General features: G+C 35.4%; 1 protein-coding gene across 6 annotated transcripts in view; it reads left to right on the top strand.

The window, feature by feature from the left end:
* Nucleotides 1-23,451, top strand: part of AGTPBP1 (ATP/GTP binding carboxypeptidase 1) — a 255,124-nt gene that overhangs the window by 160,992 nt on the left and 70,681 nt on the right. For all 6 annotated transcript variants that reach the window (XM_071216649.1, XM_071216650.1, XM_058301576.2 and 3 more), the window contains 3 exons: nt 10,457-10,540; nt 12,278-12,364; nt 12,449-12,597. In XM_071216649.1, coding sequence (XP_071072750.1) covers nt 10,457-10,540; nt 12,278-12,364; nt 12,449-12,597 — 320 coding nt within the window. The remainder of the gene's footprint in view (nt 1-10,456; nt 10,541-12,277; nt 12,365-12,448; nt 12,598-23,451) is intronic.

Here is a 23,451-nt window from a genome sequence, read left to right on the forward strand (position 1 = left end):
TGATTTGTTGAAGGAGAAATGGCATAAACTGTGAGACGATTTAAAACCTTTGCCTATACTCTCTTGTATTTCGTCATTATTTATTTTGTGTGATGGTTACTGTTAGCCAGTTTAATTGATTTGTCTAACCTCCTCAAAAACTATATGGTATGTGCTATGCTGCAAAGAACAATTTTTATCATATTTGTCATAATTTCCATTTGCATATCATATTTATCGTAATTTCCAGGGATATCAGAACTTAGATTAAGACAAGAATATGCCATATTTCAATGAAACAGTATGATTCTGTTTGCATTAGTTAGATTTATAGGATTTTTCCGAGTGTTAATTAAGTACAATTATTGCAAAAAAATATATTTTATGTGTATGAATTGTATAGTAGACCATGGTAGTTTGTTATTTGAAGGATATGACTTTTTCCTCCTTATTTTATATGCACTCTGCAAATATTTGTCAAGTGCTTATGTGGAAGTTGTGATCGTTGTATTCTCAATGCTCAAAGAAGCCATATCCAAAGTTTCCTTTCTTCCTTTTCACTTTTTGCCTATCATTTTTGAATAATGGAGAGAAAACACTGCAGAATTATTTATTCCTTCAGGTAACATTAGTTTGAGACCAGAAGAAGAAATGCATATAGCAGAATTTCTTAGACAGTTAGATTTGATTTGATGATGGTGGTGTGGTAGTATGGTGTGTTGAGACATCTTGGGAGGATAGAAAGCTCTTGAAAAAGCAAGTCAGAACACTCAGATTCTAGACTTGACTTTTCCACTAACTCTGCATGTATGTTTGAGGAAATAACTCTTTATAGATACCAATTTTCCCAGCTAAAAACATAGATTTGGATTATATCAGTGTTTTTCAAAATGTGGCTTGATAACCGTTAGTAACCAGCATTAAAGGACAATATGATTTTAAATGTATTAAGACTTGTTTTGTGGCCTACCATATGGCCTATCCTGCAGAGTGTTCCATGTGTACTTGAGAAGAATGAATATTCTACTTTTGTTGTGTGAAGTGTTCTGTATTAGTTTGATAGGTCTGATTGTTTGTTGTTCAAGCCCTGTATTTACTTATTCATCTTCTGTCTTGTTCTACCCATTATTGAAATGGAATGTCGAAGTCTTCAGCTATTATTTTAGAAATGTTTGTTTCTTCTTTCAGTTCTGTCAATTTTTCCTTAATGTATTTGGGGCTCTCTTATTAGGTGCACATATGTTTACAATTATATCTTCTTACTGGGTTGACCTTTAATAGTATTTAATGTACTTCTTTGTCTCTTGCCATCTTTTGTGTCTCAAAGTCTATATTGTCTGATAATAATATAGCCACCCCAGCTCTCTTGGTTGTTATTGGCATGGAATACCTTTTCTATCCTTTTACTTTAAATCACTTTATTTTTTGTATTTAAAGTAAGTCTCTTGTATATATCATATAGATGGATGGATACTTTAAAAAAAATCCAGTCTGCCCATCTTTGTTTAATAGAATTTAATCCATTTATATTTAAAGTAATTACTAATAAGGAAGTATTCACTTTTGTCTTATAACAATTTGTTTTCTGTCTTATAAGTTTTGTTTCTCAGTTCCCCCATTTCTGCCTTAAAATTTTTTAGTGTGCCATTTTGATTTTCTTCTTCTTACCTTTTCTGTATTTTTTTAAAGGTATTGTATTAGTGGTTAGTGTTTATTTTAGCTTGTGAACTGAGAACAGTTTTTACATTTTTAAATGGTAGAAAAAAATCAAAAGAAAACTATTTTGTGATTTGTAAATAATAGAAAAAAGCTATATGATATACTATTAAATGAAACAAGGTGTAAAACAGTTTTTAATGATATTCTAGATTTTATTTCAGAGGGGAAAACAATTAAATTTGTACTTGTGTTAAAACTGGGAGGAACGTAATAAAAGTAGTTACCTGATTGGGTGACTAGGGATATGGGGTAGCATGGGAAGTGAAACTTACCATTTTGTACTTTTATGTAGTATTTAATTTCTCTATGTCATCATATTATCCATTCAAAAATTTAAAATTTAAAAATTTAAATTAAAAGTAGGTGAAGGAATTGTGGTAAAAGAAAAACAAGGAAAGCAAAATCCTGATTTCTTTATATTAAGTTAGGTTGGCCCCAGGGATAACACAATTTAATAATAGACATATTAGTAGGAGCAACAGGAGTAGATAACTTATTGCCTAAGTCTTAAGTTATAAGTACTTTATATGTAGTGTATCTATACATATTAAGTGCGTCATTTAATGCTAACATTCTACGAAAGAGTTGCTGTGATTTCTCCTTTTTCAGAAAAATATGATGAATATTAGAATTGCTGAATGATTTATCCAACGTTACATTTCTGGTAAATGGCAGAGCCATGATTTCAAGCCCTGTCTAGCTCATGAACCTGTCCTGTTACTCGTATAAATGATCTTATATTTGTGGCTATTCAGTAGAAGGAATATTTTCTAAGGCTCTTCTGAGAATATTATGTAATGAACTGTTTCCATAATATCTTTACAGTAGATATAACAGTAAGGTTCATTATATTGTTTTTACAGCATTGTCCTATAGTGGTTGAAATCCTAACAAAGTATAATTTGCTTGTGGCCACACATGATGTGATTTGATTATTTACTGGACTGAATGGGCTGCACATTTTTGAGACTGCTGTGCATTATTTATTAATCTGACCCAAGCCTTTGATAATTGTTGAATGTCAGTAAGTTTGAGGTTATAGTCCCTGAAAACACCTGGAAAATATTTATTTTGTTATGACTGGAAAGCTATATATTTTAATACCTACCAAAGCTAAAGGAAGGAAGGGTTGGCATCCTCTTATAAAAATTGAGCTGCTTGGCTCTGTTTGAATAAAAGACTCTTATTCCTCTATATTAAAGAGAGCTGAAGGCAGGGCAAAGATATCCTCAACTGTTAATTTGGGGCCTATTTTAGTATAAATGGTTGATTATGTCCCCTCCCCCCTCCCCCCTAAATAGTGTCCTAAGTTGAAATCTGGTGGGCCATAGGCCATGCTCAAATTGTATGATTTTGGTTTCACCTGTAGAATGTTTTGTTTTTCAAGTGATTGCCAACATTTAAAATTTGGGAGATTCTATATAGAAATACAGACTTCTGGTTTTCTTGAAAAATTAGGTGTTTCCTGCATTGCAGCAGTCAACTTATTTTTAGACAAAATCTGAGCTACCCTGGTTTTTCACTCTTCCACCCAATATGCTTCACTCAGTTATATCACCTCTTGGTCCCTGTAAGTTTTTGTGCTTTTTAATTTACATTAGAGAACATTGCTGTAAACCGAGTGGTTGTAATCAATCTTTTAATACTATTTTCCTTTTTAAAAAATATATAAAGCAAACTTTTGTAAATATTAATTTTGCATATTTGTGGTATATATCAATCTTGTTAAATAAGTTATTCTGACAAATAGATGTATTTAGTCATTCACCCAAACTTGAACACTTTAAATTTTTGTGTGTGGTATGTTTGAGTATATGTAAATGCCATCTCTTTTATTATTGAATCTACTAATGTAAATTCTGAATTTGTGTATTAGTCAGCCAAAGGTGTGCTAATGCAGACTACCAGAAATCTGTTGGCTTTTATGAAGAGTATTTATTTGGAGTAGAAGTTTGCAGTCACAAGGCCAGGAAACATGTTACTTCCCTCACCAAAGTCTATTGCCATGGACTTGTTTTTTTCCAGGCTTTCTCAGCTGTTCAGGGCTCTGGTCTTCTCAGCTGCAAACTATCAGACAGCTGGCTTGGCTCTCTCCGTGGCTCCAGTGTCCAAAACTAAACTCTGTGTTCTTCTTTACCATGTATTTATTTCCCTGTCTTTGACTGACCATTGGTTTATACTGCCCACAGCTGTAGGCTAGCTGTAGATGGGAACTCAAACCGAGTTACCCTAATGACATGGTTAAATAAAAGCCCTAATCTTGATTTAATAAAGTAAAAATGTGAAACCTCTGAATTTAATACAGTCAAGGGGAACAGACCTGTTTACAAACATAATATTTCTTTTTGGAATTCATCAGTAATATCAAACTGCAACAATTTGTATATTCCTTGCTATAATTGATAGTTTTTAAAAGTCTCTTTAGAAAAAAATTGGCATTTTAAAGTTAGGACACTGACCCTAAACCAAAACTTTATAGCATGATCCTTTGTTATTGGATTTTTTCCTTTATTGGTTACTTTGTCAGTAATGAATTATTTTGTAGAATAAGAATGAAAAGTAAATTATGCTTAACTGGGAAGTGTCCGTCTACCATATGGAGGGTCCAGGGTTCGATCCCCACGGCCTCCTGACCCTTGTGGTTAGCTGGCCCACACATAGTGCTGCCGTGTGCAAGGAGTGCCATGCCACACAAATAAACACATTTTATTTCTTGATTTATTGAGAGAAAAGAGTAAGGAAGCTTGCCAAAATAGTTACAATAAAAATCTAAAAAATACACTACATACTGCAAGTCCCCCCTTTTTAGGGCAGATCTGAAACTAGTCTCCTGAACAATGATACTTCTTCCTGACTAAATATTAAATTCTAAATACTTAAAATATATTTATAACATATATATATAACAACATCACAGTACAGCCTTAAATTGAGAATAAGCCAAGAACCTATTCTGAGTAAAGAATTAAAAATTATCAGAAAAATATTAAAAGATGTGACAGTTCAGCACACAAAAAGATATTAAAAGTTAGGGAAGTCCAATTCTAAAATGCTTAATCCATTAGCTACAGTTATACATAATTTACTTTTTTTTTTTTTTAGACATTTATTTTATTTTTCTTCCCTTCCCCTCCTTGTCTGCTCTCTGTGTCCATTCACTGTGTGTTTTTCTGCTTCTGCTTGCATTATCCAGCAGCTCTGGGAAACCATGTCTCTTTTTTGTTGTGTCATCTTGCTGCGTCAGCTCTCCGTGTGGAGGTGCCATTCCTGGGCAGGCTGGACTTTGTTTCGTGCTGGGTGGCTCTCCTTACGGGGTGCACTCCTTGCGAGTGGGGCTCCCCTATGCAGGGGACACCCCTTCGTGGCATGGCACTCCTGCGTGCATCAGCACTGTGCGTGGGCCAGCTCCGCATGGGCCAAGGAGGTTCTGGGTTTGAACCGTGAACCTCCCATGTGGTAGGCGGATACCCTATCCATTGAGCCAAGTCTGCTTCCCTAGTTGACATCTTAATGATATTTAGTCTTCCAGTCTATGAACACAGACTGCCCTTCTTTTATTTAAGTCTTCTTTGGTTTTTATTAGCCATGTTTTGTAGTTTTCTGAGTTACAGGTCTTTTATGTGCTTAGTTAAGTTGATTCCTAAATATTTGATTCTTTTGTTTGCTATTATAAAATGTAATTTTTTTAGGACTTCCTTCTCAAATTGCTCATCAGTAGTGTATAGAAAGGCTATACTGATTTTTGCATATTTAACTTGTATTCTACTACTTTGCTGAACTCTTTTAGTAGCTTTTCTGTTGAATTTTCAGGGTTTTCTAGATACAGGATCATATTATCAATGAATAGTGAAAGTTTTACTTCTTCCTTTCCTAGTGGGGTGCCTTTAAATTTTTTTATCTAGCCTAATTGCTTTAGCTAGAACTTCTAGCACAATATTGACTAATAGTGGTGACATTCGGCAAACTTGTCTTGTTCCTGATCTCAGTGGGAAAGCTTTCAGTCTTTCACTGTTGAGTACAGTGCTAGCTATAGGTTTTTCATATATGCAGTTACCCTGTTGAGAAAGCTTCCTTCTATTCATGTCTTTTGGAATGTTTTTGTCAAGAAAGGACACTGTCATTTTGTCAAATGCCTTTTCTGCATCAATCTAGAAGATCATGTGGTTTTTCTTCTTCAATATGAGTGTGGTTTTTTACACTAATTGATTTTCTTGTGTTGAAAAACTCTTGCATACCTGAGATAAAACCCACTTGATCATGGTGTATAATTCTCTTGATGTGCTTTTTTGGATTTGGTTTACAAGTATTTGAGGATTTTTGCATCTATATCCATTTGAGATATTGGTCTGTAATTTTCTTTTTTCATAGTATCTTTATCTGGTTTGCTATTAGGGTTATGTTGTCTTCATAGAATGAGTTTGGTAGCGTTCCTTGCTTTTCAATTTTTTTTGTAAGAACTTGAGCAAGATTGGTATTATATCATCTGAGTGATTGGTAGGATTCACTTGTAAAGCCATCTGGTCCTGGGCTTTTCCTCTTTGGGAGGTTTTTTTTTTTTTTTTTTTTTTTTTTTTAAGATTTATTTTATTATTATTTATTTATTTATTCCCCTCCCCCCCCCTCAACTTGCGGCTTGCTTGCTGTCTGCTCTCTGTGTCCATTTGCTGCATGTTCTTCTTTTTTTTTTTTTTTTTAAATATTTATTTATTATTATTTTTTAATTACATTAAAAAAATATATATGAGGTTCTTTGGGAGGTTTTTGATGTCTCTTTCAATCTCTTCACTTACGATTGGTTTGTTGAGGTCTCCTATTTCTTCCAGGGTTGGTGTATGTTGTTTGTGTGTTTCTCGGAATTCCTCCATTTCATCTGGGTTGTCTAGTTTTTTGGCGTACAGTTATTTGCCTTCTAGTTATTTGGCATACAGTTTATATACATAAAGAGAATCTACTCTCTTTTTTTCTTTGTCAGTCTAGCTTAGGCTTGTTGATTTTGTTGATCTTCTCAAAAGAACCAGCTTTTGATTTTGTTGATTCTCTCATGATTTTTTGTTCTCAATTTCATTTATTTCTACTCTGATCTTTATTATTTCTTTCCTTCAGCTTGGATTTGGATTGGTTTGCTCTTCTTTTTCTAGTTCCTCTAGGTGTGCAGTTACGTCTTTGATTTTAGGTCTTTCTTTTTATTGTAAGCATTGCTGGCTATAAATTTCCCTCTTAGGACTGCCTTTGCTATGTCCCTTAGTTTTTGTTTTTTTTTTCTTGTTGGTACGCAGGGTTGGGGATTGAACTGGGCACCTGATATGTGGGAAGCTGGCACTCAGCCACTGAGCCACCTGGGCTCCCCTGAGTTGGTTTTTTCATTTGTTTTTCATTTGTTTTTGTTTTTTTCAGGAGGCACCAGGAACTGAACCTGGGACCTCCCGTGAGGGAGATGGGCACTCAGTTGCTTGAGCCATCTACTCCCCCCGTAGGTTTTGATATGTTGTGTTCTTGTTTACCTTCTTTTTGAGATATTTACCAAATTCTCTTTTTTTTAAAAAAATTTTTTTAATTCATTTTGTAAAAATATTACATTCAAAAAATATGAGCTCCCATTCAACCCCACCACCCCCACCCCACCACTCCCCCCCCAGCAACACTCTTTCCCATCATCATGACATATCCATTGCATTTGGTAAGTATATCTCTGGGCATCGCTGCACCTCATGGTCAGTGGTCCACATCATAGCCCATACTCTCCCACGTTCCATCCAGTGGGCCCTGGGAGAATGTACAATGTCTGGTAATTGTCCCTGAAGCACCACCCAGGACAACTCCAAGTCCCGAAAACGCCTCCACATCTCTCTCATCTCTTCCTCCCATTCCCCGCACCCATCAGCCACCGTGGCCACTTTTCCCACACCAATGCCACATTTTCTCTGTGGACCTTGGATTGGTTGTGTCCATTGCACATCTATGTCAAGAGGAGGCTTAGATTCCACATGGATAGTGGATGCAATCCTCCTGCTTTCAGTTGTAGGCACTCTAGGCACCAAGGTGTGGTGGTTAACATTGTTCAACTCTGTGTTAGCTGAGTGGGGTAAGTCCAATAAATCAGAGTGTAGGAGTTGAAGTCTTTTGAGGCTCAGGGCCTGGCTATCATATTGTCAGTCCAGAGATTCAAATACCCTAGATATATCTTAAACCCCAGCACCAACTGCAATTCCAGTAAAGTAGCATGAAAGCCTTGTGAAAAGAGATCCCATCTGTTTTCCAGCTCCATCACGCAGAGACACCAGCTCCAAAGAAGGGCCATCTGCCATGGCAGTGAACCCCATCTGCCATGACCATAGAACCTGTGGGTCTCTTTAGCCCTCAAAAGAACTAATACCTGGGGTTGTATCTACTTTATCTGTCTCTGAGACTCTGCTCAGGTGTGCATAAGGGCAATCCTTCTGACAACCTCCAGACTCTTTTTTAGAGACTCATAGCCATATAAACTCATTTCTCTTTTCCATTTCCCACTTAATTTAGGTCAAACAGCATTTTTAACTCCTGTTATTATATGTAGACAGGGATATTCTGCTGGTCCACGTTGAACCTTTAATTCAAGGTCTTTTTCTAGTTGCATCATCAGCTGGTACTTTGTAGTGATCCCTCGGTGCCAGGGAGGCTCATCCCCGAGTGTCATGTCTCATGCTGGGGGGATGGCATTGCATTTACATGCTGAGTTTGGCTTCGAGACTGGCCACATTTGAGTAACATGAAGGCCGTCAGGAGGAAACTCCTAGGCACAGTGCTGCTCTAGGCCTTGTTCTTATTTCAGGCATATAGGCTCACAAGCATAGTCATTAGTATCAGGGGCTCACTGTTGGACCCTCATTCCTTCCTGGTCCTTACCGTTGCACCTGGGGGACTGCCGCTGCTCCCCTAGGGACCACGACAGAGCACCCCTGGCCAGGAACCCAGTACCCCCCCAGCTGTAGTTTTTAATTGTTGCCCCTATGAGTATATCCAAACATTACCATGCACCCTGGACATATGCCCTGTATAACTCCCCGTCAATCATATATCACCTGTCAATAACATCCTATACCAGTATTCCTCCGCTGCCATTGTTGAACCACTCTGTGATCCAAAACTTCCTGAGAAGTGAAGCCCAATATAATGTCAGGATCCCTTACTAGTAAAATGGAATATAGCAGTGGGTTTAAAGGTTAGATATAGAATACATATTGATTTGGAAAAATTATACATCCTATCTTTTTCTTTTCTTTTTTCCTAATTATTGAACTTCTCTTCACAAGAGCCCTAGATCACAGTAATTCATATATACAATATACAGTACTACCAAATTCTCTTGCAATGTCTTATTTGACCCACTAATTATTTAAGAGTGTGTTGTTTAATCTCCATGTATTTGTGAATTTTCTCTTTTTCTGTCTGTTATTGATGTCCAGCTTCACTGTGTTATGATCAGAGAAAGTGTTTTGAATGAGTTCAGTCTTTTAAAGACCTGTCTTAGGACCCAACATATGGTCTAACCTGGAGAAGGATCCATGAGCACTTGAAAAGATTGTATATCGGGTCTTTTGGGGTTAATGCTCTCTAAATTTCTGTTAGATCTAGTTCATGTATCATATTATCTGTTTCCTTATTTATCCTTTGTCCATAAGTTCTATCCAGTGCTGAAAGTGGTGTATTGAAGTCTCCAACTGTTATTGTAGAGACATCTATTTCTCCCTTCAGTTTTGCCAGTTGCATTACCTGTCTTTATCAGAAATAAATCAGTTCTATAATCAGCTTCCTCTTTAAGAATATATTGGTTTGTGGGAAGTAGCTATGTATTAACACTACAGTAGCCTTTCCACCAGTGCTGTCTTTTGTGGCCAGTGTTCCCTGGCATTCCAGTTGTCTGGCTTTATGATCCCTCTCTGTTGTATTCTACTTAACAGTTTGGTACTACGTGCGTGGTGATTTTTATCTATCTTGGCTTAAATATTGATGGGGAAGTCTAAAGGTTCTATATGTGACTTGGACTTCCAGGATGGTGACAGGGATTTCAGGAATTTATCAGCTGGTATCGATTTTGTTAGACTAGGGTGGGGAAATTGGGCCTGGAGAATCCTGGGGATGCAGGGACTACACTCTGCTTCCTGACACAGGTGTTTCCATCCACTCCACATTTCCTCCCCTTCCACAGATGAGAAGGGGGATTCTATAGAACATACAAGCTGCCTAAGGGCTAGAGCAGGGGTTCTTAACAAGGGGTCTATGAGCTTGAGTTGAAATTTTTAAAAAAACATTATTCTCGTGCAGATGTGATATTTTGGTTGTATGGGTGTGATATATTTATTAAATAACACACAGTATAGTGTGGACTTTTAAGGGGTCCGTGGTTTTCACCTGACTGGGAAAGAAGTCCGTGGAACAAGAGTGTTAAAACCCCTGGGCTAGAAGGTGAGTCTGTACCATTTCTATGTGGAAAAGTATAGTAGACAGTCAAGTTTTGGTTTTTTTTTTAACTATTTGATTTGTGGATGTATTCTACATAGTTATTTTCTAGAACTCAGATTGTGATAAGTAAATTGATTTTTGTGTTACTTGGTATGAATTGATAATGTTTTTGTACTTAGAATATATACTTAGAGGAATGATTGTTTTTATTTAAAAATTTTTTTGCCCTTCTCTTTCATCCAAAGCTAATTTTGGAGAAAGCTCTGTGTGGGCTTATATATTAGTGAATTTTGGTCAAAATTCTCTTCTATGATTTCAGGACAAAAATTGCCCAAGATATTGAGAGGCTAATACATCAGAGTGATATTATTGATCGAGTGGTTTATGACTTAGATAACCCAAAGTAAGTCTGATTTTTTTCTTTACTTTTATTTTTACTGTAAAATTTCATAGTTATTTTTAAAAGTTAAGAATGATGCTTAACTGCCACCTAGTTGTCTTCACTATATTTTCATCTACTGGCAGGGATGTAATGGTAATGTAGTGTCTTTTCATGGTTTTTTACTTAAGTTGACTATACCACAAGATTTTTTTTTTTCCCCTTAGATGGAATTTTAATGGGTTTAAGGCAGAGGTCACAGACTGATGCTATGTCTTAAAAGAAACTGAAATTAGTTGCACTTAAGAGAATGGAGATTTCACATGAAATTCTAGCTTTCCTCTAGTATTGTACTTTCATAGCTTTGGGGCAAAAATTACCATCCTCTTTAGAAGAAGCATATGCTTGTTATGTCTCCCTGTCATTTCCTACTGCTTACATGGTGCTTCAGTTATTTAAGTTACCTCTATGACTTTAAAGGGATTTGTTTGTGATCATTTACAATGTAGAATTATTACCAGTGTCATCACAGTTTAGGATTTAAGTAATAAGTAAATAAATGAAAATTACATATGTTAAATGTGACTTTTATACAGTCATTTGCCTTCCTCCGTGAGAAATTCAGTTAGCCCTTGGTAGGTTCCCTCCTCCCCAGCATTTTAATTAGGAAAGTTCACATCTTATTTGGAAGAAATAAAAGACTTTTGAAAAGAGTTTTGGGGAGCAGGTGTAGCTGAGTGTTTAATTGCCCTCTTCCCATTTATGAGGTCGTGGGTTCAATCCCTGGTACCTCCTTAAAAAAAAGGTTTTATTTAAACATAATAGTAAAAACTACATCAAAACTAATGACTGAATTCATGTTCTTAAGTAGTCTTAAAAAGAATAATATTGAGATAATACTGTTTAAAAATATAAATATATATCAAATAATATAATTAACTGACATAATATTTTAAAAAAAGGAAAAGAACATCTACCTATTTTATAAATCTCTTAATTACTTCAAAGTTTTGGATTCTCTATTCCATAGTTCAGGCAGATGTGGTAAAAATAGAAACTCAAAAGCCCTGAGCATGGCTTATCAGTGCTATTTATAATGGAAATGACTTTGAACAAAATCATGTAGCCTCTTGGAATCTTAGTTTTCTCTTAGAATATAAGCTCCAGAAAAGGAAGAATATTTGTGATTAATCAGGGAACCTGATTAATAGTAAAGATACTACAAATCTTTAGTACAGTGTATTGTTACCTATTAGGCTCTCAGTAAATATTTCTGAAGTAATACATATATAAAATGAGGATAATGTCTGTACCATTTGGGTGCTAATTAAATAAGATAGTAGATAATGAAGATCTGTAAGTGTAAAATAATGTTTTCTGTTGACAGCTGCATAGTTTATTAGAATTATTGCTATTCAAATGGGTCATAAGCATTTTTAAAAATAAGTCTCATCTTTTCTATATGACAGTAAATATGTTAAAAATGACATTTATCTAGTGAAGTAAAAGACCTTATTCGTGATTAAGATTCACTGTAAACCAGGAACAGTATAAGTGTATACTTTATATATACGTATACGTTTTGTCTTTAAATGTTAGCCAGAGTCTGTGTGTTGTTTGTGTTAAGTTCATTGGTTTAAAAAAACAAATGAGAGTATTTGGCAGTAGTGGTATATTTTCAGCCTTTAGCATATTTTTATTTTTTTGTTCTCTGTTTAAATGCAATGTATTTTATTCAGTTACTCTAAAATTTTTGTGCAGTTGCGCCATTCCAGAAGAAGGAGATATTTTGAAGTTTAACTCCAAATTTGAATCTGGAAATCTGCGCAAAGTAATTCAAATTAGAAAGTAAGTCATTTAACATTTTCTCATTTTGTATGTATACAGATATTTTTCTGATTTTCATCAGATTTCTCTATCTTCTATTTTCAGAAATGAATATGATCTTATTCTGAACTCAGATATAAATAGCAATCATTATCATCAGTGGTTTTACTTTGAAGTCAGTGGAATGCGGCTAGGAGTTGCTTACAGGTTTAACATCATTAACTGTGAAAAGTCCAACAGCCAGTTTAATTATGGTAAGATAATTATCTTTCCCAATTGAGGGGGCATGAAGGCATCTTAACTGTAGGACACAAATTAAAAAGAATATATTACCAACATTTAAAAAATGTTTGAATGTTCTTTTGTTTTTTCAAAATTCTTAAGTTTATTATGTAAAATTTGAAATAGGCTAAGCTTGTATTTGTTGGTGAAAAGAGTAGGCCCTTGTAAAAACTAAAGGCAAGCTTGTTTAAGTTTAATGGTTCATTCAAAATGAATATAATTAAAGATTTATTATAAATGCTGCTTAAAATGGAGCTTTTTAAATTATCAGTTCCTCCAGAAGAGAATTACATGAAGAAATCTCTTTTACCTTTTATTTTGAAATAAATAATTGTAGATTCATAGAAAGTTAAAAAATTTGTGAACTCACGGTAGAGTCCCATGTTCTCTTTATGTTTCCTCCAGTGGTTACATCCTACCTGTAGTACAGTATCAAAACCAGGAAACTGGCATTTGTATAATGTGGGCATGTAATTCATTTTATAACATTTACAGATTTTTGTTAACTACCACAGCAGCTGAGACACAGAAGTCTTCCATTATCACAAAGATGTGCCTTATGCTTTTTCTTAAAGGTCACCATTTAGTAAGATGCTAGCTGTAAATTAGACTTTTTAAAATAATGTGGTATATAATTTCTACATAGACATTATCTCTATTCTTTTTTATTCACTTAAAAAAATAAAGCTTATAATCCACACAATTTCATATTCTGTATTTTAACCAGTTGTATTGTAAATGCTTTTTCTGGTTAGTAAATATTCCTCTGAAGGAGAATTTTAATGGACATCATATAGAAGTACTGTAACTCATTTATTCTAGCTTTTCTTTCTTGGACATTTAAATTGTTTCTAATTAATTTCTCTTAATTATTGTACCTAAATATTTATACTTGTGTCTAATGTAATTTCTTGATCTGTGTGTAGACTGTATTTTCTTGAGTATTTAACAGTGAATCTCTAGTATGAATAATATAGTTTAAAGAAGAAAGTCTAGGGAGTTAAGGAAAGAGAGAGCACCCACAGAAACCACTGTTAACAAGTTTTACATTGATGGTCATTAATTGAGAAAGCCAGTATCCTTTTTGGAGGGCTATCTTTCTCTAGTTTAGGAAGCAGGTTAATCCAACTTTGAAGACTGAAATGAAAAGGTTTTCAACCCCATACATACCCTGCCGGTGTTCTGGAGCAGTTTTAATAGCATTTATATGTTTCTGTGAAGTTTGGAAAGAATGCACCTCTTCAACTATCTAATTTTGCTGCCCTTTTTGGAGGAAGAAGAGGAGGGGGCACATGCTGGATAACTTTTTCAAGGTTTTTATGACAGTTTAGTCTATTTTACTATTTCTTATTGAGGCAGTCTTGATATATATATATTTTAAAATGTCACGTTCAGATTTTTGTATTCGTTAGCAGAAATTTGTTTATGATATTTGTAATATGTGCTCCTTTGTTTTGTCTTTTTTTTTTTTTTTTGGTACTTCTGCATTGTTTTTTGTGTTTTTTTTTTTTGCTTAGTTTTAATTTTGAAAACTAGCTCTTGGTTTTATTCACGGTTTCTGTTAAAATTTTTTTTTTAGTTTCTGTTTTTATATAAATTTCTCCCTTTACCTCCCTGTTGATTTTATTCCCCCATCTTTCTGACTTCTGGTTCATTTAATTGATTTTTGCTTGATGATCAAAGCAATTAAGTTTCAAATTAGTTCTTAATTACAACTTAATACTGTGTCCTCCCAAATTTTAATAATGAGATCTCCTTGTTATTTTCTAGATTGTCTCTAATTATATCTAATTTTGGTATCCTTTTTTAAAAAATATATATATATTTTTAATTAAAGTTAATAGATCACAAGGTGTGTTACATTAAAAACCATAAAAAAAACAAAAAGCATAAGAGGTTCCCATAATAATCCACTCCCCACCCCTCACTTCACCTATTTTGTAAATTGTGTTTTTTTGAAGATGTATACATCACACAAAAAAATATTACATTAAAAAATATAAGAGGTTCCTGTATACCCCCACCCTCCCACCCCACTCCTCCCACCCCAACCTCCCCTATCATTGTGGCACACTCATCGCACTTGGTGAACACATTTTGGGCCACCACTGCTGCACTACACAGATAATAGTTTACCCTGAAGTTCACACTCTCCCCCAGTACATTCAGTGGGTTATGGCAGGATATATAAAGTCCAGCATCTGACCCTGCAATATCGTTTAGGACAACTCAAAATCCCAAAAATACCTCCACATCACATCTCTTCTACCTTCTCCCTGCCCTCAGCAACTACTGTGGCTGCTTTCTTCACCTTGATGCTAAAATTTCTTCTGTTACTCGTCACAATAGTTTTATAGTAGAATATCAGTAAGTCCACTCTAGTTCATGGTTTATTCCTCCATTCTGTGGACTCTGGGATGGTGGTGTCCTCCCCACCTCTAGATCAAAAGTGGGCTTAGATTCCACATGTATGATGAATGCAATTCCTCTGCTTATAGTTGTAGACACTCTTGATTCCCTGGTGTGGTGGTTGACCATCTTCACCTCCCTGTTAGCTGACCTGGGTAAAGCCAACGAACCAGAGAGTAGGAGTCGCTACTCTGCTGAGGCTCAGGGCCCCGCTGGCACATGGGCAGTCCAGAGGTTCAAGTCACCTCAGTATGGACCATCCCTAGCACCAACCACAGGTTCAGTAAAAGTGACAGAAGAGGCATGTGTAGAAAAGTCATATCTGAGTCCAGCTCCATCACACTCAGGAGCACAAATTCCAGTGTAGGGCCTCTGACATGGCTCAGAGCTCCAAATCCATCTGCCATGACTATATACCTTGTGGATCTCTGTAGCCTTCAGGAGAACCAGTACCTAGGGTTGTATCTGCTTTGGCTTTTTCTGGGGTCCTGTTGAGGTGTGTGTAAACACTACCCCTCTGATGACCTCCCAACTCTTTTTGGAAGACTCTTAGTCATATAAACTCATTTGTCTTTGCCATTTCCCCCTTTTATTCAAGGTCAAAGAGCAGTTTTTAACACTTGATCTAACATGTAGGCTGAGATATTCTGCTGGTCTGAGTTGATCCTTTTATTTGAGGTCTCTGTCTAGTTGCTTCTCCAGTTAGTGATTGGTAGTAATCCTTTGGTGCCAGGGAGACTCATCCCCAGGAGTCATGTCCCACCTTGTGGGGCAGGTAATGCATTTACATACTGAGTTTGGCTTTGAGAGTGGCCACATTTGAGCAACATGGAGGCCCTCAGGAGGTAATTCTTAGGCACCCTGCAGCTCTAGGCCTAGTTCATATTTCAGGCACACAGATGCCTAAGCATAGTTATCAGTATCAAGGGCTCATTATTGGACCATCCTTCCTTGTTACCTTTGCCATTGCATTTGGGGGATTATTGTTTTTCCATTGGGGAATGTGACAGAGCTCCCCTAGGTGGGAACTTAGCACTCCCTCAGTTGATGTTTGTAACTGTAACTACTATAAAAATACCCATCATATATCCTAACATATTTATGTTCCCTATATATATGCCCTGGAGAACTCCCCCCACCCAGTAACACCCCACACCATAGTTCCTCCCATGCCATAGTTGAACCTCTCTGTGGTCCAAAACTTCTTCAACAATGAATCCTAATATTTGCCAAATTCAATTAATAGGAAATTGAAATAACAGTGATGGATTTAAAGTTTAGAAATAGAATGCATAGTAATTTAGAAATATTAAAATAAAGTAAAAATAAATTGGTGTATTAATAAAATGAAAAATATTACAAAGCTTTGTTTCTAACGTTTTTGCCTTTCATCACTGTAATAGGTGTTGCCCTATATGTACAGTGGCAAGGCACTTTCATTTCTTCCTCAGTGTCTACATCCTTTCTTTTTTTTTTCTTCTAATTTTTAATTTTGTCTTCAAAAAAGTTTTAGATCACCTTAATTCACATACACAATATAGGCGACTCCCAGATATCCACCATCAAACAAACCCTTTTCCCCTTTCCCCAGCAATGATCTCTTCACATGTTCATGTTATATTTGCTGCAGCTGATGTACAAAATTTTGAAACATAGCTATCAAACATGGTTCCATTTTGATTTACATTATTGTTTATATTTTAGACAGTACAAATTTCTTAATTTTTAGGTTCCTTATATTTTATGTTATAGTTTACATTTTAGTTTATAGACTTTTTACACACTTCAGATGTAAGTTGACAAGTCCATCATTGCATAATCTTGTGGAGCACTTCCATTACTCCCCAGTTGCCCTGATTCCATCCTTGCTGTACCTCTCTCCCCCTCCCCTCAGGGCACACCATAACACTCAATCTTCACTACTTGGGAACCAGATTTAAAGATAACTGCAACAATGCTGAGGCCTTGACATACTAGAGTACCCTAACTAATGGGGAGCCAGTGATCCTCTCGAGAGACACAATTCCCTCTCTTTGGGAACATCAGGTCTCCCCAGGATGTGGGTACATCTTCACACTCATTTATGTGTCTCCACCCAATGATATAACACACTATGATAGAATGAGCACTCATATACTCCCTCAAAGCTAGCCCCTGTATCAGATGTCCCCCCCCCTTAAGCCCCTTAAACACATGATCTTTCCTTATTATATTTTCCAAAGAATTTTCTCAACAGTATAGTTTCAACCATATACCTGACATTCTCCCATATTCAACGGTTCCCCTCAGCCCTCCCCCCAATTCCTTGGGTCATCTGACCCATCCATCCCTAGCCCCCCTCAAGCCTGCAAAGCCCCACCCAAAGGTGTCCCTATGCCCCCATCTTATCCCTTCCCTGTACAAACTACCTCCAGCTTATCATAGACTTCATCCATGTAGGCGTCGGCTCACTTCCTTCCTCTCCCCCCCAGATTCCTTTAAACCTATCTCCCAGCCTTTAGCTCTCTGAGACAGCTCGGTTTGCTTGTTTCATGTCAGAGAGGTCATGTAGTATTTGTCCTTCAATGCCTGGCTTGTTTCACTCAACATAAGGTCCTCAAGATTCATCCATATTATCACATACATTTGTACTGTATTCCTTCTTATAGCTGAGTAGTATTCCATTGTATTGTATATACCACATTTTATTTCTATTGATGGGCATTTGGTAATAATGTATAATGCTGCTGTGAACATTGGTTTACATATATCAGTTTGTGTCCTTATTTTCAGATTTTCTGGGTATATACCCAGCAGTGGAATTGCTGGGTCATATGGCAAATCTATAGCTAACTTTTTGAGAAATCGCCTAACAGTCCTCCAGAATGACTGGATCCTTCTGCATTCCCACCAGCAGTGGATGAGTGTTCCCTTTCCTCCACATCCTCTCCAGCACTTGTAGTTTTCTCTTTTTTTCATAGCTGCCTGTCTTATGGGAGTAAGATTGTATCTCATTGTAGTTTTGATTTCCATTTCCCTAGTAGCTAGTGATTTTGAGCATTTTTTCATGTGCTTTTTAGCCATTTGTATTTCTTCTTTGGAGAAGTGTCTGTTCAGATCTTTTTCCCATTTTTTAAATGGGTTGTTTGTCTTTATTTTCAAGATATAGGAGTTCTATAGATATGCAGGATGTAAGCCTCCTATCAGATATATGGTTAGCAAATATTTTCTCCCATTGTGTAGGCTCTCTTTTCACTTTTATGACCAACTCTTTTGAGGTACAAAAGGCTTTAATTTTTAGGAAGTCCCATTTATCTATTTGTTCTTTTGCTGCTCGTGCTTTGGGTGTGAAGTTCATGAAGCCATTTCCTATTACAAGGTCCTCTAGATGCTTCTCTACATTGTTTTCCAAGGTCTTTATGGTCTTGGCTCTTACATTTAGGTCTTTGATCCATCTTGAGTTGATTTTTGTGTAAGGTGTGAGATGGTAATCCTCTTTCCTTCTTTTGTGTATGGATATCTAATTCTCTAAACACCATTTGTTGAAGAGGCCATTCTCTCCCAGTTGAGTGGGCTTGGTGGCTTTGTTGAATATCAGATGACTGTATATATTAGGATCTATATCAGAACTCTCAGTTCAGTTCCATTGGTCAGTGTGTCTATCCTTGTGCCAATATCATGCCATTTTCACTTCTGTAGCTTTGTCATATGTTTTGAAATCTGGCAGTGTGATTCCTCCAATTTCGTTTTTCTTTTTCAATATGTCTTTGGCTATTTGGGACCTCTTTCCTTTCTAAATAAATTTCATAGTTTTTCTAGTTCATTAAAAAGTGCTGTGTTGATTTTTATTGGGATTGCATTGAATCTGTAGATCAGTTTTGGTAGGATAGACATCTTAATAATATATAGTCTTCCTATCCATGAACAGGGAATATTCTTCCATTTATTTAGATCTTCTTTGATTTCCTTGAACAGTTTTGTATAGTTTTCTGTGTATAAATCTTTTACCTCTTTGGTTAAATTTATTCCTAGGTATTTGATTTTTTAATTTACTGTTGTAAATGTTATTTGTTTCTTGATTTCCGCCTCAGATTACTCATCATCAGTGTGCAGAAATGTTACTGATTTTTGTGTATTTATGTTATACCCTGCGACTTTACTGAACTCATTTATAAGTTCTAGAAGCTTTGTTGGAGACTTCTCAGGGTTTTCAATGTATAGGATCATGTAATCTGCAAATAGTGAGATTTTGACTTCTTCCTTTCCTATTTGGATTCCTTTTATTTCTGGGTCTTGCCTCAGTGCTCGAGCAAGTTTGGTATCCTTTTTGACCCAAGAATTATTTAGGAAAGTGTTTTTTATATTTTTAGTTGGTGAATTATTTTGGTTAAAAATTTTCGCACAAATTTTTCTTTTTTGTTCACAGGCATGAAATTTATGCTAATTTAGAATGATTTTTTTATGGCTTAATATCTGGTCAGTTTTGTTTTCATATACTTGGAAAACAATATATATTCTCTTTAGGCAAAAATTAAAATACATCTGTTAAATTAGTATTATAAAATATGATTTTCAATTTTCCATATACTTTGTCTTCTTTTTAAGACTTAACAAGTAATTTAACATTTTTAGTTTTATCATGTTTCTTACAAATTCTCATTTAATAAATATTTTTTCCTGTTGCTGTTATTCAGCACATAGTTTGTAACTTGTTTCCTTTTGTTTATACTCTTTAACAGTTATACCATTCAGTATCTTTTGCCCTGAATTCAGTTTTTATAATAATAATGTGGACTTTGTTCTTTTAGTTTGAATTTGCCTTATATGTCTTTGCCTATTATTTATTGTAAATAGAGGTTAGATTTTGTTTACCCATTGTGTTTTAAAAGATGACGTTAACCTACTTAAAATCCTTTTCATAATGTAGGTTTGTTTTTTTATGCTTTCTATTTTGTGCTTCTCTCCTGTTTTCTTTATTATTTTTTTAAGAGCCTTAAAGGTGCAGTGCAACACTTTCTTGTTGCAAAATCCAGAGTATAATATACATAAATAAAAATATATAAAAATGAAAATGTAAAACATTAAATAAAAACTGCCTCACTTAAATAACCTATCCTTCCCTTCATTTTCAGATAGTTTCTAAAACTCATTTTATAATCCTAAATTTCCATGTACCACATTTGAAAACTACTGTTTAATTGAACTAGGATTGATTCTGGAACCAGAGAAGTTCCCTGATCATCCATTTTGTAATTAAAATTAAAATAGTTTTAGTCACACTTAGCTTAGTGTTGTTTTGTTTTGTTTTGTTCTTATTACTAGAGGTGATGTGTTAAAGTTGCTCAATGAATGGTAGAAAGTAAAGCTTGATAGAAACAGTGATCTAACTAATTCAAATATCAGTATCCATATGAAAGAGAAGGATGGTTCCATTTTTACTTATTTTTATTTGGTTGGAATATGCTTTCTGTCTTTCAGTGGGAATCAGTGGGGTGGGGATATGAAGCTTCATTTGCATTTTTTTTCTGGAAGACTTTATATTGGGATGCATATTCTACACTGGATTTTTTTTTTTTCAGTCCTGCTCCATCTATGTTAAGTTTAGTAGAGATTCCTCTCAGATTCTGTTGTGAGTTTTCTTTTTATTTCAATATATTTGCAATTATTTAACTAAGAAGTTGATAGGAGCTGTAGAAGAAATTGTTAGGTAGATGTAATTTTTAAATGAAAGTCTTTTAATAGATGTGTTAGGCTAAATAGCACAAAGCCAGTCTTGGATTTCTTAATATCAGCACAACAAAGGGACCAATAATTAATAAACTAGAATTCAACATTTTTAGGAAATTATAATTAGCTAGTTAATATTTTTGTCATCAAGTCCATTTTGAATTCATTTCAGGGATGGTGCTGATGACTAAAGAAAATATATTTGTAGTGGAAACTTCAAATGAAAGAATTTAACTGTCATACACTGTTGAAATCGGTCATACTTCTTGGGGTAGTGTTTTAAGTGCTGACTTTTAGCAAATATACCTAGTAGAGGTCTTATATTTGGCAGTGCCCGAGGGAAGGAATAGAATGATGGTGTCTTGTTTTTCAAGCTGTCCTTTTCTTGGAGATTTTTTAGTTGACTGAAATATTTAGTTTTCTCACAAATGGATGATCTTAAACAGTTTTATTAATTTATATTTCTTATATTTTTAATTGCAAAGAGAATGCTGCCTTTGGAATGTTGAATTTGAGAATTATTGTCAGTATATAATAGTGCTATATTTGTTGCAAACCATTGCGCCCCAGGGCCTCTACTCCATTACTTAAAAGGGATTTGCTCAAATTACCACTAGAGGGCAGTCTTGCATCTTTAGTAATTTGGAGCTTTAGTAGCAAGTTTCACCCCCCTTTCCCTTCTTTCATCCTAACCCCTCTTCTCTCTCCTCTCTTCCTCTTTCCTTCCCCTCCTCATTCTCCAGACAAATGAGGATTTTTAATTGCCTTCTCATAGATTGAATATTTGTGGCAACAAATGAGGATTTTGGAGTATAGTGTATAGTGTTTCTACCTCCCCTTATTAGTTAATTCCATATCACAGATTGTACTGAACTATCACTTGACTACAGAAGTCTCCCCTGACTTCGTCGACTGGATTAGTACTCCTGACTAATATTCCTTGTATATATTTTTTCCTTTTGTTAGGCTCTTTACAATTTTTTATTATTTATATATATGACTGATTCATGCCTTTTGTGCCCTCACTCTACCCACCACTAGTTTGTAACTTCCGTAAGATCAGTGGCACTGTCACTTTTGCTTACCATTGTATCTTTTTTTAAAATCAATAATAAGAAATCTGCTTTAGTGGTTACATTCCTCCTTATTTTTCTTCATTCCTCAGTCTTGAAGGATTTGGGGTGATGTCCACTTTGACTCCTTCAGGCTGAGAAGGGACATAGATGTTATGGGGCAGAGGAATGGATTTGTTTTGCTTGCAGTTGAAGATATTCCTTGCTTTTGGGATGGGGCTGGTCCATCATCGTCATTTTGTTAGTTGTCAGAGCAGGCCTGAAGAACTGAAGAGCAGGAGTTGGGTGCATATCTGATGAGTTTCAGGGGTTAACCAGCATAAGAACAATGTGAAGGCTTTAAGTCTCTGAGAAATACACTTAACAGGTAAATTGAAAATTATAGGTTTCAAATAAAAGGAGTAGAAGAATCATGTTTAAGGGATTTATAAATGAGTATAGCTATGTTATGTTGGGGAAATAGATTTCCATATGTTCTGAGATAGAGCCTGCTGAGGAAGTGTTGATTTTATGAGGCCATGTGGCTTCCCTGGGGTGTCTGGATGTCCCTAGTGCACTTAGAAGCACTTTTAATTGAGGCTTTGTTTATGTGGCAGTTAGTGAAATCTGCCTAAGACCTGCATAAGCATAACCTCCATAATGACCTCCAGTTCATTTTGAAATCTCTAAGCCATAGAACTTGATTTTTTAAAAATATTTCCCCCATTTGATCAAGGTCTTTCTCCAAATGTATCACTGATTAAAGCTTGGTAATAATCCATTGGTGCCAGGGAGGCTCATCCCTGGGAGTCATGTCCCACATCAGAGTGGGGAGAAGGTAGTGAATTTATTTGCAGAATTTGGCTTAAAGAGAGGCCTCGCTTGAATAACAAGGAGGTTTTTAGGAGGTAACTCTTAGGCATTAATTATAAGTAGTCTTAAGTTGCATTATCACAGGAAAAAGGTTCATAAGTGCAAGCATTAAGATCAAGTGCTTGGCTTATTAGCCTTTTTTCTTTTATTAAGTGAGGCTTATATATTCCAGAGCTTTTGGCCATTTTATTTGAGAAAGTAACAGGACTTCCCCAGGAGGAAAGTTTAATATTTTGTTAGCCTCTCTCTATCCAGAAAACATATCTATGGCAACAAGGACACATTTATATGCCATAGAAGTATGTAGCTGTGTAACATACAGGATGTTAAAAAAGGACTGTTGAGACACCTGACTGTGGCCCACACACTCTTGTACCTTTAGCATGGCATTTAGTAGATGTTCAATAAATATTTGTTAAATTAATGAAGTGATGGACAAACTGTGAAGAAGAACCCATTAGGAACCTAAAATGAACATGTACAAAATATAGTCAATATGGTTCAATTTATGGTAATTAACTTTTTCTGAATATTATATTTTGAAATAATTTTAAACTTACCGAAAAGTTGCATTCTTTATACAGATGTTGAGTATCTTTTTATGTGCTTATTGACTATTTGTGTATCTTTGGAGAAATGTCTGTTCAGATTCTTTGCCCATTTTTAATAGGGTTTATTGACTTAAAGTTTTTTATGTAGCTTAGATAAAAGTCTCTATCAGTTATATGATTTGGAAAAGTTTTCTCTCATTCTTTCGGTTGTATTTTTGCTTTCTTAATGGTGTCC

The sequence above is a fragment of the Dasypus novemcinctus genome, chromosome 8 (genome assembly GCF_030445035.2).
Source record: "Dasypus novemcinctus isolate mDasNov1 chromosome 8, mDasNov1.1.hap2, whole genome shotgun sequence".
Lineage (NCBI taxonomy): Eukaryota > Metazoa > Chordata > Mammalia > Cingulata > Dasypodidae > Dasypus > Dasypus novemcinctus.